This window comes from Papaver somniferum, unplaced genomic scaffold, assembly GCF_003573695.1.
Source record: "Papaver somniferum cultivar HN1 unplaced genomic scaffold, ASM357369v1 unplaced-scaffold_6443, whole genome shotgun sequence".
Taxonomy (NCBI): Eukaryota; Viridiplantae; Streptophyta; class Magnoliopsida; order Ranunculales; family Papaveraceae; genus Papaver; species Papaver somniferum.
Window position 1 is genome coordinate 1 of NW_020649242.1, and position 14495 is coordinate 14495.

The following is a 14495-nucleotide window of genomic DNA, read 5'->3' on the forward strand; positions in this document are numbered from 1 at the left end:
TCCATATTTCCAGGAGTTCAATTACTTCCTCGATCGGGAACGGGAAGTTTGGAGAAACATCTCCAGTTTCTTGTTGTTGCGCTGGTGCCGCACGTTTGAGTTGTTGTTCCGCTGCTAGAGATTTTCTCTTTCCTCTTTCACTAGCGATTGACTGGAGGTTGGATCTTTTATTTGAAGGACGCCTGCTTTCCTGAACATCTTTACGAGCTTCATCATTCTGGGACGGTCCGGATTGACTGAGTAAAGCAGCAGCGGATCTCTTAGCAGCTTCTGATGCAATATGGAAATTGATACTTTCCAGCAAGGACACACATAATGAAATCATCTTTTTCATTGCGAGGAATCTGATGGGAACGTGACAAACCCCACGAGTCTTCTTTCCGAGCTTGAGAAAACATCTCTTGATCCTCAGTATTGGTCCAAAATGAATTGTTGATGGCGTTTCCTCCAGAATGAATATTTGTTGGTCCCTTCGATAGTTGATCCGTGAAGTCTTTCAAAAGCGTAAATACTTCGTCTTGCGTCTTGACAATAATAACTTGATCCCTGACAATATAATTCAGGATTTTCATCAAATCGTGAATAGTTGTTAAATATTGAGACTCCATAGCCTCCACAAGGGTTTTAAATGGAAGAACAGTTTTAGGAATAACATGTGAAGTATTTTCAGTGCTAGGGGAAGTAAAGTTGGGATTGAGGGTTTCTGAACCATTTCTAAGATCAACCATCTTGAAAAACTTAGGAAATTGAAAATTGATTTTGCAACCGAGAGATTAATCTCCCATTGTGGTCGCCAGTTGTTTTGGGGTAAAAACTGATTCTGCTGTTTTTGGTAAATTTGGGTGTGTTGATGAGAAACGAATTCAAACCCTAAACAAATGTACTACACAGAAGTACTTTGAGATTCGAGAGAATAATCTGTAAGACTCTGGCCTAAACCAAGAAATGGTCGTTCCAGATTCAATTCGGTCACAAAGTGAAGGAGAAGGGTTGATCTTAGGGAGGGAAACGAAAAAGGTGTTTGAGATCAGAATGTTGAATTATGAAGGTGTGGCTGTTTTATGACTTGTATCAGAATATGGTTTCTGGCTACTTGTGTTGATAACACTTGTCCCTCTTGTCGAAATAGGTCGAAAACCTATTTATACAAGTCATGATTGAGCACACCTGATCTCGTAGGAAGTGGAGACAGTTAAGAAGTGGAGTCGTGTAAAAAGTGGTGACCATCATGTTTCCATCACGAGGGAAGACTGGTCAGCCTTACACCCACTACTCACTTACTTCTCATTAACCGTCTGCATTTTCCTGACACTTTCTCGTAATGGGCGCGTTGCACGCCGCACGTTGTAAACCGCCAGACCAATACCCCAGTGAGCATCCCCCAGTTTGTGACATGTTTGATGTCTCGAGTATTTTCGTGGAAAATATGCAGCAGATTGTTGTGTGGGTCTTGTGTGCAAGACCTATTTATTCTAACCAATCACGCGCAAACTAGGCGGCGGTTGATCATGTGTGGCGAGCTAAGTCATAAGACTTGCTACAAGAAATAGCGTGTGACGCTATTAAGTTAGTCTTGGTTGGTCGCCTGAGATTTAATCTAGGTCCGTCAATTCAGATGGCGAAGTTGGACGACCGAGATTGTAATTTATGGAAGAGGGTGGTCGTTGATTATGGCCACATATTGTTAGCGCCTGCCAGTGGCATAGTGGCGTAATGGCGCGGCAACTATATCTTGGCATGTTGGTATTAGATCCAAATATGACCCAACAGTATTGGCCCTAGTTTCCGTATCAAACTTAATTCCTTAGGTGGCATTATTTGGTATGGGACGGCATAACGGTCTTAACCAAATTAGGGTTTGGCATGTAAAATCCCTAATTAGTGTGTGCGTCTATGTTTACGCGACGACCACTAGGTGTTGGCGCGGTTTGGATTTATTTAATGTGTGTGGCGGGTTTAGAGCGACCTGATTGGTCGTTGGAAAGGGGGGCCGACAAGCGGCATGGGGCCGACCTCATTCAAGGCGCATTTAGAGCGATCTGAGTGGTCGATGGAAAGGGGTCCGGAAAGCAGCATGGGGCCGGCCTCATTCTAAGTGTGTGTGGTGCATTTAGAGTGACCTGATTGGTCGATGGAAAGGGGGACGACAAGCAGCATGGGCCGGCCTCATTCTAAGTGCGTGTGGCGCATTTAGAGCGACCTGATTGGTCGATGGAAAGAGGGTTGGCAAGCAGCATGGGGCCGACCTCATTCTCAATGCATGTGGCGTATTTAGAGCAACCTGATTGGTCGATGGAAAGAGGGCCGGATAATAGCATAGGGTCGGCCTCATTCTAAATGCATGTGGCGCATTTAGAGCGACCTGATTGGTCGACGGGAAAGGGGGGTCGGCAAGGGAAACATGGAGCGTGGTCATCCGGCTACAGGTGGTGCCTGCTAGGGCGAACTGGCCAGCCATGTGGCGCGGCCACGCCTCCTCTTGTTGCTGCTCCTATTTACCGCAGCTCCTTTTTTATTTCTTGCTTTCTGATTTTTGGTAGGATTTTGCTCCTACTAGTCCGTGGCGGATTAATTTCCTAGCTTACCTAGGTTTGGTCTCGACCAATTGGGTTCGAGATATTGTGCAGGGCGCAAAAACTTAACTTTTTGCAAATTGATAAATTAGGATAAAGAACTGAATTTTGCGGGTTGCCGCAAAATCAATCACTTTTGGGTGAATTTTGCATATTGATACAAAAAATCACTAATTTAATATCAAAGGGAAGCATAACTTTGCGTGCCTCTGATTGAGTACTTCCACACGCATCTTAATCCTGACACTTCGGGAGATTCATGCTACTCGGCTGGGAGCGAGCATTAGTCGTCATGTCATGTCAGTATTAAGAGTTCAACTGGGGAACATGGCATAAAATAAATACTCAGAAATATACAGAATATTCGGGGTTGCTGCTACACACACCATTATGAATAAATTTCATATAAATATGTTGAATTGCTCAATACATATGTAAGTAAAGAGGCTTGGGCACTCATCAATTTTAAATGGTTCAATCTTCTTTGCAGAATGACGACGCATTAAATACAAGGTTTTACAATTTTACCCCTGAACTAAAAACCACCATCAATACTCCGAGGTCAAGGTTTCCTGAAAAATATTAAGTTGGGTCAGACCCTAATTAAAAGTAGACTTTCGCATGCTTATAATATCGATAGATTAATTCAAAAGGTTAAAATAGTATTTGAAGGAACGAAACAAATAGAAAATAACCCTTTTAAATAAAACTTATGCATATAGGTGTCATAGTCAAAACAGTGCTTCAACATTTGTGAAATAAATAGAAGTTTCTCGAAAATGAAAGACAGTGTAAGGTCCCAAACACCCATGTAAACTACACAGAAGCTAGAACGTCTCACTCTCTTATTAGCTTAGTCACTACGATATTCTAGTTAAACTCCTTAATCGAGCTATAAAATTCACATTTGTCGTTTTACAGGTTCACTTAATTGACCAACCGTGCATTAGGTAAATAAGTGTTCGCATCGACTCTCCCATCCAATAACACCATGGAATACTATGTGACCTCTCGGTCGTCGCAATTTAATTCACGAGAGTCGAGCCAACCACGACATCCAATTACATATCGCTATGCACCGTCACATAGCGCTACCATAACTATTATACCACACACCCGTCTGATCACGACATTTTCTCAGAAAAATACAATCCATCCCCTTGGATCTTTAAACTCTAGAACCAAGATTGTCAGTAATATTTTCATTGTACGGAGCACTATTAGAACTATAAGTCCTCTTACCTATATTACATAACTCATGTACACACCACTAATCAAGAAAAATGAATCAATTAAATTATTCATGCACATTAGACTGGATTCTAACAAGAATACGACTGTGGAAGTTAATTGACCTCATAACTGAAATAACATGTACTCTGTACAACACTTTATTCCATAGACTTAGTTAACGTTAAGGTTAGCCAATTCCAACTAATACATTATTTAGATCAATTGACACTAAAAAAAATGATTGTTGACTTCTCTTCACTTGGACCAACATGAAACTTAGTAACTTAGAAATACACATCGAGACGGATCCATATCCAGATCTAACTGAAACTAATATATATACTATTAACTGTATGAAACCAGACTCACCACTAAATTCGTACAAGGTAGAAAATATTGATCAAAATACTAATAGAAGGAACAACAGTGCACGTCAGAATTAATAGGGACAAATTCCTAAAATATTCAGAAGAAAAGGATGTAAACCCAAGGCTTGCTCACATCCCTGGTTTGTTAAAAGAAAAAACTTAAACTTCACAAAAAGAGTAGACGTACTCTATTAACTTAATCCATAAACGTTATAAGGGATAGAAAATTTACTTGATTTGTGGCAAGAAGATGATCCTCCAAACGATACAAAGCTTTAACCCTTCGATCAATCTTGCTTCTTCAAACTATTTCTTGCTGCAACTAAAGTTTTTGACAGAAAATATTTTAGACGGCTGGTTTCTTTCAAGTTCTTGTAAGATGAAAAGTAACCCCAAATTATATATTCTTAGTTAACTTTCCTAAAATATATGAGATTTCTTCCACCAAAATTCTTGTGACAATTACTGATTAGGGTAATGGTGTATATATATTGTGGATACTGTTAATCAAAAATAGATTAGAGGATGAGGGGGTTTTATATATATCTATAAAAACATTTGTTCAAGCTCTATATATACATTGGGGTTTATGAGTTGCCAGATAAATAATATATCTCTGTTTAATTGTCAGTTATCTTTTCTTTTTACCATACTGAAATGTCTTATGTTTATACTTGCGGTGTATGAACATTGTGTTTACAGTAAAATGATTTCTTATTTTTCACAAAAAATCCAGTATTAAAATATGCACTCTTACCTGATTGTGATCGTTGAATCCTGGGGAATAGACGTCGTTAAACCATGTTGCAGCTTGAGGGGAGAAATATATTCTTAAGGACGGTGACATGTTCACGCCTCGATCAAGTTTTGCTCGCGCTTATAGCATCCTTTGCCTTAAATATCCAATAGATATATGAGTGCACGCATATGTAGCAGGACATATGGTCTCATAATCACATTAACACACCTCTTGAATGAAATAGTGAATAGAATGTACGAAGATTTAGATATAAGACAAAAAACAGTTGTAGATTCGTGGAATTTCGTAGTCAGAAAATTCAGATATGAGACCATTCACTAAAACTATTGTAGATTCTTCATACGAACTCAGATTTGATGGTTGACCCCACCATTCTGATCAGAATAAAATTTCCTATCAATTATGGGAAGTATAATATAGGACATTGCGCGAGAATATTTAGGTTTTGAGCTCGTTTAGGAGGTGAAAACAACCCGACAGTAAAAACTCAGGAGGAATTCTTCCAGTTTTCAGCCATGACCTAGCTCGCTCTTTAAGCTCTATCTTTTAGCTCGTCCATCCGATTGATGTGATTTTTTAGTATGTTATACTAGACATCCATACGAAAATTTTGGCATAGAGATTAAATTCTTTACCAATTGCTCCCAGCTGGTCGGCCAACCTTGGGTGATCTTTGGATGTTGTCCGACCAAGTTGAAGAGATATGATTGGTCGGAAGGGAAGGAGAGATGGCCGACCAAATTGAAGAGATATGATTGGCCAGACATGTGAATTGGGAGGCCAACCAAGTTGGCTGCAGGTTATAGATATCCAACCAAGTTAGAGATTTTGATTGATCAGTCACCATGAGCACGTCAGGTCAGCTTCGAGCGTTATGAGTGGCCGAAGTAAAAGAGGGGTGACATGCCAACTCCATGAGACCTGATTGTCGATCATGGAAGGTGAGAGGCCTATCAAGTTGGATGGTTGAAACCAATCCGTGACTAGCAGTCACGGCTAATCTTAATTACAATTTTGTTTGTTTCTCGACCATGATTAGGGTTTTATTGCAACCAATCATAGGAAGTCTTCACTCCATGCTTGGGCAAGCCAGCCTTCGACCAATAAGAATCAAGATACTATGCTTCACTGCAAATTGAGCAAAAATAGAGAAATTCATGCCTTCACATGAATTGACGTCTTCTCATGAAATTGAATAAAATTAAAGAATTTTATGTTTTTAGGAGTTCAGTTGAGAATTATACCACTAAAACATTTTGACAATTAAGTATTGAGGGAAACATCGAGAGGAATCCCAAAATGACATTTTTGCTCTTTTTCGCTCGACCTTCCATAAAATGACCATTTCACCCCTGACCCCAAATTTGACGAAAGACTTTTCTCGTTAAATTATAAAATGACTGTTTTTCCCTTGCAGTATAAAATTACCATTTTACCTGATCTAAAAAGTCACCCAAAATTATTGTTTTACCCTTTATCAAAAATACACCATCAATAGGGAGATACCATTATTAGCGGAGTGATACCATCTCATATAGGACAATTATAACAGATCCTAACCGTTGGATCGTTCAAATAATATCCCCGCTAATATTGGTATTCCTTTAAAAATCATGCGAAATAGAAGGTAAATATGGTGGATGATTGAAAATGATTGATTTCCCCGAGAACCTTAAAAAACGGTAAATTAGATTCCTTCTGTTAATATGACTGCATACCACCAAACAACACACTCTAAGGTGCTCGTGATTAATCTGATTCTTCAGAAAAATAAGAACAAGGTGTACAAAATAAACAGCAAAATTTACTATATACATTATAGAATATAATTACATAAATAAACTTTTCTTATTGCATGAGTGTGCGTACACGGATCAAAATGTAGATATCTTGTCAGGCTTCTGCAATTTTTTTGATTATAATGGACACATAATTGGCAACAGTTTCATCTGGGGATTGTTTAAGACGTCCAATAATGGGCAACAGTTCTGAAGAACGGACAAACTGCCTACAAGGTGAGTAGGAACACATTTTTGCCAATGAAAATAGAGCAATCTTCAATGGTGATTCATTTACTGCATCCTTTCTACTCGGGCTCAAAGCTACGGTGGAACAGTCGGCAACCAACTTCAGCAGAGCCTGTAAAGGCAAAAGAAAAATAATTACCACAATCAAACAGCCTTAGGTACTTAAAAATGACAAGAAGGAAATCATAGATACTAAGTCTATGTTTCAGTTGGATACTTGGAAACTTGTACTTATTCCTAAACTAAGTCTATTTTCCGGTGGGAATCAGTTGTACCACTGTTTGTAGATGATCCACAACACTAATTTCAACTTCTTCTCAGATGTGCCACTGTTTTCTAGCGCCATCCAGTTCGACGGGGTCCATATGTAGATGATCAACAACACTAATTCTTTTGCGATTTTTTTTTTTATCCTTCTCTCCGTGTATATACCAAACAAGCCCATTCGTAAACTTTTAACGCACTGAAAGCTAGTTTAATTAATGGTTCTGAGAGAGTTGTCTTTTGGTTTTGGTTTTGATTTTGAGGTTAAATTAGCTTTAGATTGAAGGATTAAGAAAAAAAACTTCTAGAAAGATCTGAAGGTTTGTCCCCCCTAGAGAGGAAGCATGTTTAGCATATGTATCACAAACAAAGGCATCAACAAGGAATGTGTACGGATCTGACAAACCTGCATGGCTCCTTTCGAGATTATATCTTCACAAAGCCTATTAGAGTTGCGGACAAGATTGCTCAGTGCACCAGCTGCATTTGCTCTCGTTTTATCTTCCTCTGACGAAACCAGCAGACTAGTAAGTAGAGGTATGGATCTCCTAAGTTCTTCATACAACAGGTCATTGTGATATGCGGCATTACCAATCTGGAGACAGATAAGAACACTAAATAAGAAGAATTTGCGGGTGTAGAAGATAATGAAACCACAATATTAGATACATTAGATAGAGGAAGTGATTAGCCACATTCGCTGCCGTCAAAATTACATTTACCAGAATGCAATTTATATCCATAATCTTATCAAACTGAAACAAAGGCCTTCTATCCACTTTATCCATTGATACCCAAGCGAAAAGGATATGCTACTATTGGTCTTACAGTCAAATTTGAATTAGCTTATTCTACTTGATATGGTACCCACAGAAGAGAATTGCAGGAAATATTCTTACAGAACTAGAATTAAACAGATGAACTTATATTTGGACATGAGAAGAATGCTCTTCCAACATCTCATTCTGGAATCATCAGACAGATAAAAGATATGAATATAAGATTGGGAATAATCTTACAGCAAAACAAGCATATTTTCTGGTACGTTTGTCTGGATCAGCACAGCGATCTATAAGGAGACTGATGATATGTTGACTTGCCTGAAAAATGGAATACATGAATAACACGAAGTGCACAGAAAATTGGATCTTTTAGAGCAACAAAACCATGTCATGCAATAAAATATAATACCACATGGATTACGTCCTTACCAGTGAGCTATAAAAGTAAGGGCTATGCCGACACATGTTCCCTATAGCACTGCAAGTTTTTGCACGTACATTTGGATCTTCATGGCTAAGGAATGTCTTCATGGACTCCAAGAGATCTGCCCTATTAAGGTGTTCATACAAATCCTGCAAACCATTATACTATTTAAAATGCAAAAAATAAAATAAATAGGCAAGGAAGTAGGGAGAGAGTTAAAACTTGGCAAAGCAAACAAATTTAACCGGTTGATAACCAAAAGAATAAGAGTGTACTTGCATTATTCAATCACCACATCACATACTGAAGGTGTCAACAGTTCACATTCCAGTTTGGTCTAACTACCAAGAATTGCAACCTGTTAAATATGTTCGTTGCAGCTCGTAGGAGTTCTTAGTCCAGTATTGAGATAAGTCGAACCAGAAGGTTCCTGTGGTTATTCTGGTGACGTCGTTAATATTCTATAATTTAATACTGAGAGGCCAAAAATATCAAAAATCTAAGTAGAAAGGAAATCGGCATCTCTAATCATTCTGGTTACTACCTGTCCTGATACCAAATAACCCAAAACCGAAACAGGTTATAATAACTATGGATATGATTTTAGTATTTTGGTAGTACTTGTTCCCCAAAAATCAATATATTTAGTACCCGAAGCAAAGAATGCGTCTCACTTCTCTTCGATTAGGTCTAGGTAAACAGCTATAATTGACACCCTTAGATGAACTCATCAAGCAGCAGTGTGAGATTCTCACCTTATCCATCCGAGCTAAGTCTGAAATTATCATCAGAATATCCAAAACAACCTCCCTTGGGTTTGAACTGTTGAGCAATTTCCTCACGTTCCCTGGATCCAACAGACCTTTCCCTAGAAGATGAAGTGCAAGGGGACGAACACTTGCCATCTTTGCCAAAAAAGCTACAGGTTTTCCTAAATCTCTTGACTTAACATAATCCAAGCACTTAAGAATACGATCAGGCACTCCTACCTGCAAAAGTGGATGTATCAGTAACCAGCACCGATGAAGCAAACTGCTTTATATTCAGAGGATTGAAGATACAACCTCTAGGAGAACTTGAACATACTTGGGCATGTTTGCCTCAATCCATATTTCGCCTATATGGATTGAGGATTGAAGGTACAAGTTCTCTTTCTGAGATCTAACTTCAGTCTCTGATTCCCTATATTCCGCCTTCTAGGTAGTATCACCAGTTGGACATCCGCCCCCATGGAGAAATCTCATACTACCTCTGTTTCTGGAAAATAGTTACTATCACTTTTTTTCAATTTGGCCTATAGGGAATGAATTTTTCCCAGTTTTACAATATATTCCTATTCATAATGTGCAGCAGAACTACTTTTGAACCATTAAACATTATAACTACTTTTGAAGTTCAACTAGATGGTCAGTACTTAGACCTTAGAGCATGTTCATTCTGATATTTGGAAGCCTAGTAGGCACCTTGTTTTAGGTGGTTCTTGCTGAGAAAATTGTGGTCAGGGATGATTATTAATTTACGAGCACGTATGTAACTGTTTACTGCTTCGAAATACTTTAAAGCCGAAATTATGAAACTCTGTTACTACTTACTACCTAATCAGTTCTAGCAATGCTAGAAAGTAACTGGGGTGATCTGTTATTTGACTCTAGGATTGTCACTCACCAGACTATTCTATCTTTCTTGGATACTCGCAGATGTAAGAAGGGGATCTATTCTTTCTCTAATCAAGCTATGACATTTTACAAAAATGTGCTGAATATTTTGGGGAGAATAGCCATAGAAGCTTGATTGCATATACTATAAAACATATATATTATACCATCAAGATATTCTGCAACACATTTTCTTTTACACTGCATGAGTCTAAGTTAACAGTTTATTTATTTACATTCTGCTGTCAATAAACTTATAATAATGACTGAAAATGGAAGGAAGAAGATAATGAAAGAAGAAAACAAACATTTCTTAAGTTTAAGACATACTGATATTCAAATTTTCGCGAGGCTTTTTCTTTGTCCACCGTTGTTGAATGCTATCTTCCAAGTTGTTCAATTGACTAATTGCGTACTGTGGGTGACACATAGTATTCAATATCAAAAGATGTAAACGAGGAACGGTACATTTTAAAAGTATGAACTCAAAGTCAATGAACTACTCTAATCATGTACAAGTTAGTTGATTATATAATTTTTGAAGTCCATGAGCATTTGATAGTTTCGGAGCAGAACCCAACCACTAAAATAGTTGGTAAGCAGCAGAACCTATTAACTAACCTGTTTTGAGAAACTAGGTTCATATCAAACTAGAGTGTTACATCTTCTGTTATCTGCAGACCTGATTATAATGAGAAACATTCGCATATCGCAGGTACTTCTGGTGAATTATTGATACCACATGTATAAAACTAATCCTCTACCAATTAAGACTTGAGAGTCCAGTCAGTAATGTACGGCAATCAACTTGAGGCTTGTAATACACCTAGATGTAATATAGCTATTGACTGAAAACTATTTATCATTAATGAAGAGGTAATTTCTGGTGTAACTTGACAGCATAGAGGAAGCTAAACTTACAAAAAGAGTATTCAGTCGAACACAGAGTTTTGGTGTTGTTAGGTCGTTAATTTGACTGCTCCGTCTCTCATCAGGCAGCCTTGGGTCAACACTTTCTTTTTTCACAAATGCCTTAATTCCACTTTCTTTTTTGTATCGTGTGAGAATAGGCACAGGTGGTATGAGATCTTCTTTGCTAACTGCAACAGCCCAGATAAATTTGTCAATCCCGAATCAGAAGATTATAGAAATCAACACAGAAAATTAAAACTTAGTAATGCTTGTAATAGAAGTGATGCAAATTTAGAGTAGGAGTTTTCTGTGGAGGTTTGACATCTAAGGAAACCTACAGAATTTGCCAGGGAAGCAATGTGACACGTCCCATCAGCTCAAAACTGAGAATGGTGCAGAAACACTTATTATCACTGATGAGTAAAGACAATCAGTAGCAAAGGCTAATAGCAAGTACTACATGTTACATACTAGTAGAGTTACACATGCAATACAATTTGTAAAAATGTGGTTCTAGGACCTTCGCATCATTACACATGAGGTCCACCGTATCTCTTCATGACCTATATACACCCAAGATCTACCAAAAGCTGTGGGCACATCATCAATATAGTAGTTTTCAGCTAATAGAAAACAGACTATTAGTAACTTAACAATTAATAAATGAAGAGAGGTCATACTCAGTGCTTACCTAGCTTGTCGACAACATGATTTGTATAAACTTGAAAGGCATTATCAATTCCATTCAATAGGCTATTCAGTTCCCCAGATCTCATTGGAACTTTGAGAGCAAAAAATTGATCAACTGTCTGCAATTGAATATAACATATGGCGTTAATGCATCCATCATTTTGTCCTGTTCCACACATAAGTTTTTAATCGGTTCAATCAATAAAAAAAGTAACACATGAAAGGGGAAAAAAATGATGAAACATAAAAACATCCCAATGGATAAAGATCATCGGGATTAATATTACAATTTCAACCTCCCCCATCCCACTTCACTTGTCCTGTATTCCAATTACAGATGTTCTAAAATAATAACTGTCCAATTCCCCAACAAAATGTGCATTCAATTAGTACGTTAAATAAGTTTTCAGAATGACCCTTCATTTTGTATGATTAAAATGTATTCTTTATGGTGGGACCAAATTAAACAAAGACGATTTAGAAAGTGGGTTCTCCTAAAGGCTAAGTGTGGATTATATTCTAAGAAATCATTTCAGAAGATTACTTATGCTGTTGTTACTGTTAATGTGAATGATGATGAAGAAGAAAGATCTACGCAGTCGGGTCAGTGTGAACCTGAAGCTTTCATATGTCAGGTCTGAGAGGCGATTCCCCCAAAGCCTTATTTTAAAGATCCAAAGTCAGGATTTTGATGGTTCTTGCGTAACTGATGGAAGATGGAAACATATCAAATTAATTCCCTAATTCTGCATTAAATTAGTTCATTTTTTCCAAGATGTTGTGATATGGAAGCCTATTCCGATATGGCTTTCAACCACGTTGGCTGGTAAATCTTATAAATAAAAGTCTAGGTTGCCTTAAGAAAACAAGTGAAATGTGGAAAGACCCTACTTTACTATAGTTGTCAATAACAAATGATGTCTCCTGGACTTTTCAAAACGGAAAAACAAAAAGAAATGGAGGGTGGGAGTCAATCTTAAACCAGAACAAGCTTGCACAGAGCAACGTACACATAGCTTCTAAGGCAAATACTTCAGTAACAACAAGAAGGGAAAAGAATAAGCATCAGGTGACCGCTAATCTCTTTTGCTGATGCAAATGTCATGCCTCTGCTCATTTTACTTCATAGTTATTATTTTCTTCTGACCTCTTTAAAAGATAATTCGTACATAGTCTTGATCAAGTAGGAAGCGATATGAGTGCAATCAGATATATGTTCATCGTTGGATTATGTGCAGCAAATATAATAAGAGGTTGTAATCAGCGGGCAAGAGGCCTTAAACAAGCAAAAGTTGCATAAAAGATACTGTTAGTGTATGCCCACGACATTACACATGCGGACAATCCACTGGTGGTGGACTGTAGGGAAACTGAGGAATTCTTAGAAAGTGGTTTACCCCACACATCTTCTGATTTGAATATACATTTTGCCACATGTGTAGGAAATTTCACGCAGTTAATTTTTGCACTGTAGTCATGATTTTCATGCTTCTTTTTTTTATCAAAGAACTAGGTCAATTGGGTTAGTGATATATGGTTAAGAGTTTGACGCACCAAGGGATGTGTAGGAACGTTGGGAAGTAGAGGTTAGCGTTAGAGCTGCTAAAATGATGAATTTACACGTATGTGTAACAAGATTGGGATGTAGAGAACTATTTAGTAGTAATATCAATAACGTGAAATAATAAACGCAATTCAGGATCACGGAGAAACAGGAGTAGTGACCTTAAATATAATTAAAAAGCAGAAATATGTCTTACGGAGATGCTAAAACAAGCGTAACAAACATGCATACCTCTTCCACAATCCGGTAAACTTCAACAATTGAACTCCCATGTCGTTGTTGAGCCGATATCGGATTCCATGCCTGCACACAATATTTCACAACCATTAATGTGGCATCAAACCAGAATGATTCATTAGGCGAGAGAATAGAACCATCAACTCATATAAAAGACGAATTCAAGGTATAAATTTCAATTATATCTTAAAGTCACAAAGACCTTCCTTACGAGTTGAAGCTGAGATGGATTCAGTTGGTCTGTCCGTAGTTATCAAACTCATGTGTGCTCTCAATTTTTAAGCGAAGCGTTTATCCACTAAGACAGAAAACCCAAGTTCTATAATAAATCAAACAAACAGTTGCTTTACATCCTTGAACTAGAGGACTTTTTACATCCCACCATCAGAAAATCGTGGTCTCAAGGGCACTAAGCCAGTCATAGGAACCCAAGTTATATTGGGGCACTCTCCCTTCAAGGACCAAGAGCTGCTTCTTTTAAGCAAACCCCTCTTAGAATATTGGTCTGTAACCTGAGTGATATAGTTGCATGGAAAAAAAGTAATATACATATTTCATAAAAAGTTCAGATATTACCTCTTGTTGAATAGCACGTTCAACCCATGATAATATTCTTCCAAGTTGTGAATTCACCCAACGTAACACTAGTGTCCCAGATATAGTTTCAAGCTGAAAAAAGTACAAAGATACCCAAAGTTGTCAATTCAAACATATGAACCATATGAAGCCAAAATCTGACAACTTTTGTGAGACAAAACCTAACAGATCCTGACATTGTGACCCGTACAAAGAAAGGATGTACAACAAAAAAATAAGTGAAGCAACAACAAGAAGAAACATCCAAAGGAGTTGTAGAAGAGTTAGCCTAAATGTCGTCAATGTGAAGGACGGACAAAATGAAAATCAAGCCATGGATACATAAAAAGCTAGAAAGAGTAAAACCTACACAACTATAGGGTGGAAAACAGGGAGATAAAGACAATGACCTAAAAATAGAAATAATATT

General features: G+C 37.7%; 2 protein-coding genes across 2 annotated transcripts; both read right to left on the minus strand.

Moving 5' to 3' along the window:
• Positions 1-6649: 6649 nt before the first annotated feature.
• Positions 6650-9660, minus strand: LOC113343614 (serine/threonine-protein kinase TIO-like). Its single transcript, XM_026587739.1, has 6 exons — positions 9496-9660; positions 9187-9420; positions 8437-8580; positions 8245-8325; positions 7632-7820; positions 6650-7073 (listed from the first exon to the last, which is right to left on the minus strand). Exons 1-6 carry the CDS (start codon positions 9523-9525, stop codon positions 6828-6830), a joined length of 924 nt encoding a protein of 307 aa, XP_026443524.1. The 5' UTR covers positions 9526-9660; the 3' UTR covers positions 6650-6827.
• Positions 9661-10345: 685 nt separating this feature from the next.
• Positions 10346-14181, minus strand: LOC113343615 (protein unc-13 homolog). Its single transcript, XM_026587740.1, has 5 exons — positions 14066-14181; positions 13484-13555; positions 11690-11807; positions 11008-11186; positions 10346-10501 (listed from the first exon to the last, which is right to left on the minus strand). Exons 3-5 carry the CDS (start codon positions 11772-11774, stop codon positions 10406-10408), a joined length of 360 nt encoding a protein of 119 aa, XP_026443525.1. The 5' UTR covers positions 11775-11807; positions 13484-13555; positions 14066-14181; the 3' UTR covers positions 10346-10405.
• Positions 14182-14495: the final 314 nt, after the last annotated feature.

Bases quoted from the DNA above. Each gene is read 5' to 3' on its own strand.
- LOC113343615 (XM_026587740.1), bottom strand. From the start codon at position 11,774: ATGAGATCTGGGGAACTGAATAGCCTATTGAATGGAATTGATAATGCC. The intron at 11,187-11,689 runs GTAAGCACTGAG...GGGCTGTTGCAG, and splicing joins TCATGTTGTCGACAAGCTAG to TTAGCAAAGAAGATCTCATA. The intron at 10,502-11,007 runs GTAAGTTTAGCT...TGTCACCCACAG, and splicing joins TTCGACTGAATACTCTTTTT to TACGCAATTAGTCAATTGAA.
- LOC113343614 (XM_026587739.1), bottom strand. From the start codon at position 9,525: ATGCCCAAGTATGTTCAAGTTCTCCTAGAG. The intron at 9,421-9,495 runs GTTGTATCTTCA...CCACTTTTGCAG, and splicing joins ATGTTCAAGTTCTCCTAGAG to GTAGGAGTGCCTGATCGTAT. The intron at 8,581-9,186 runs GTGAGAATCTCA...AATGGTTTGCAG, and splicing joins ACTTAGCTCGGATGGATAAG to GATTTGTATGAACACCTTAA.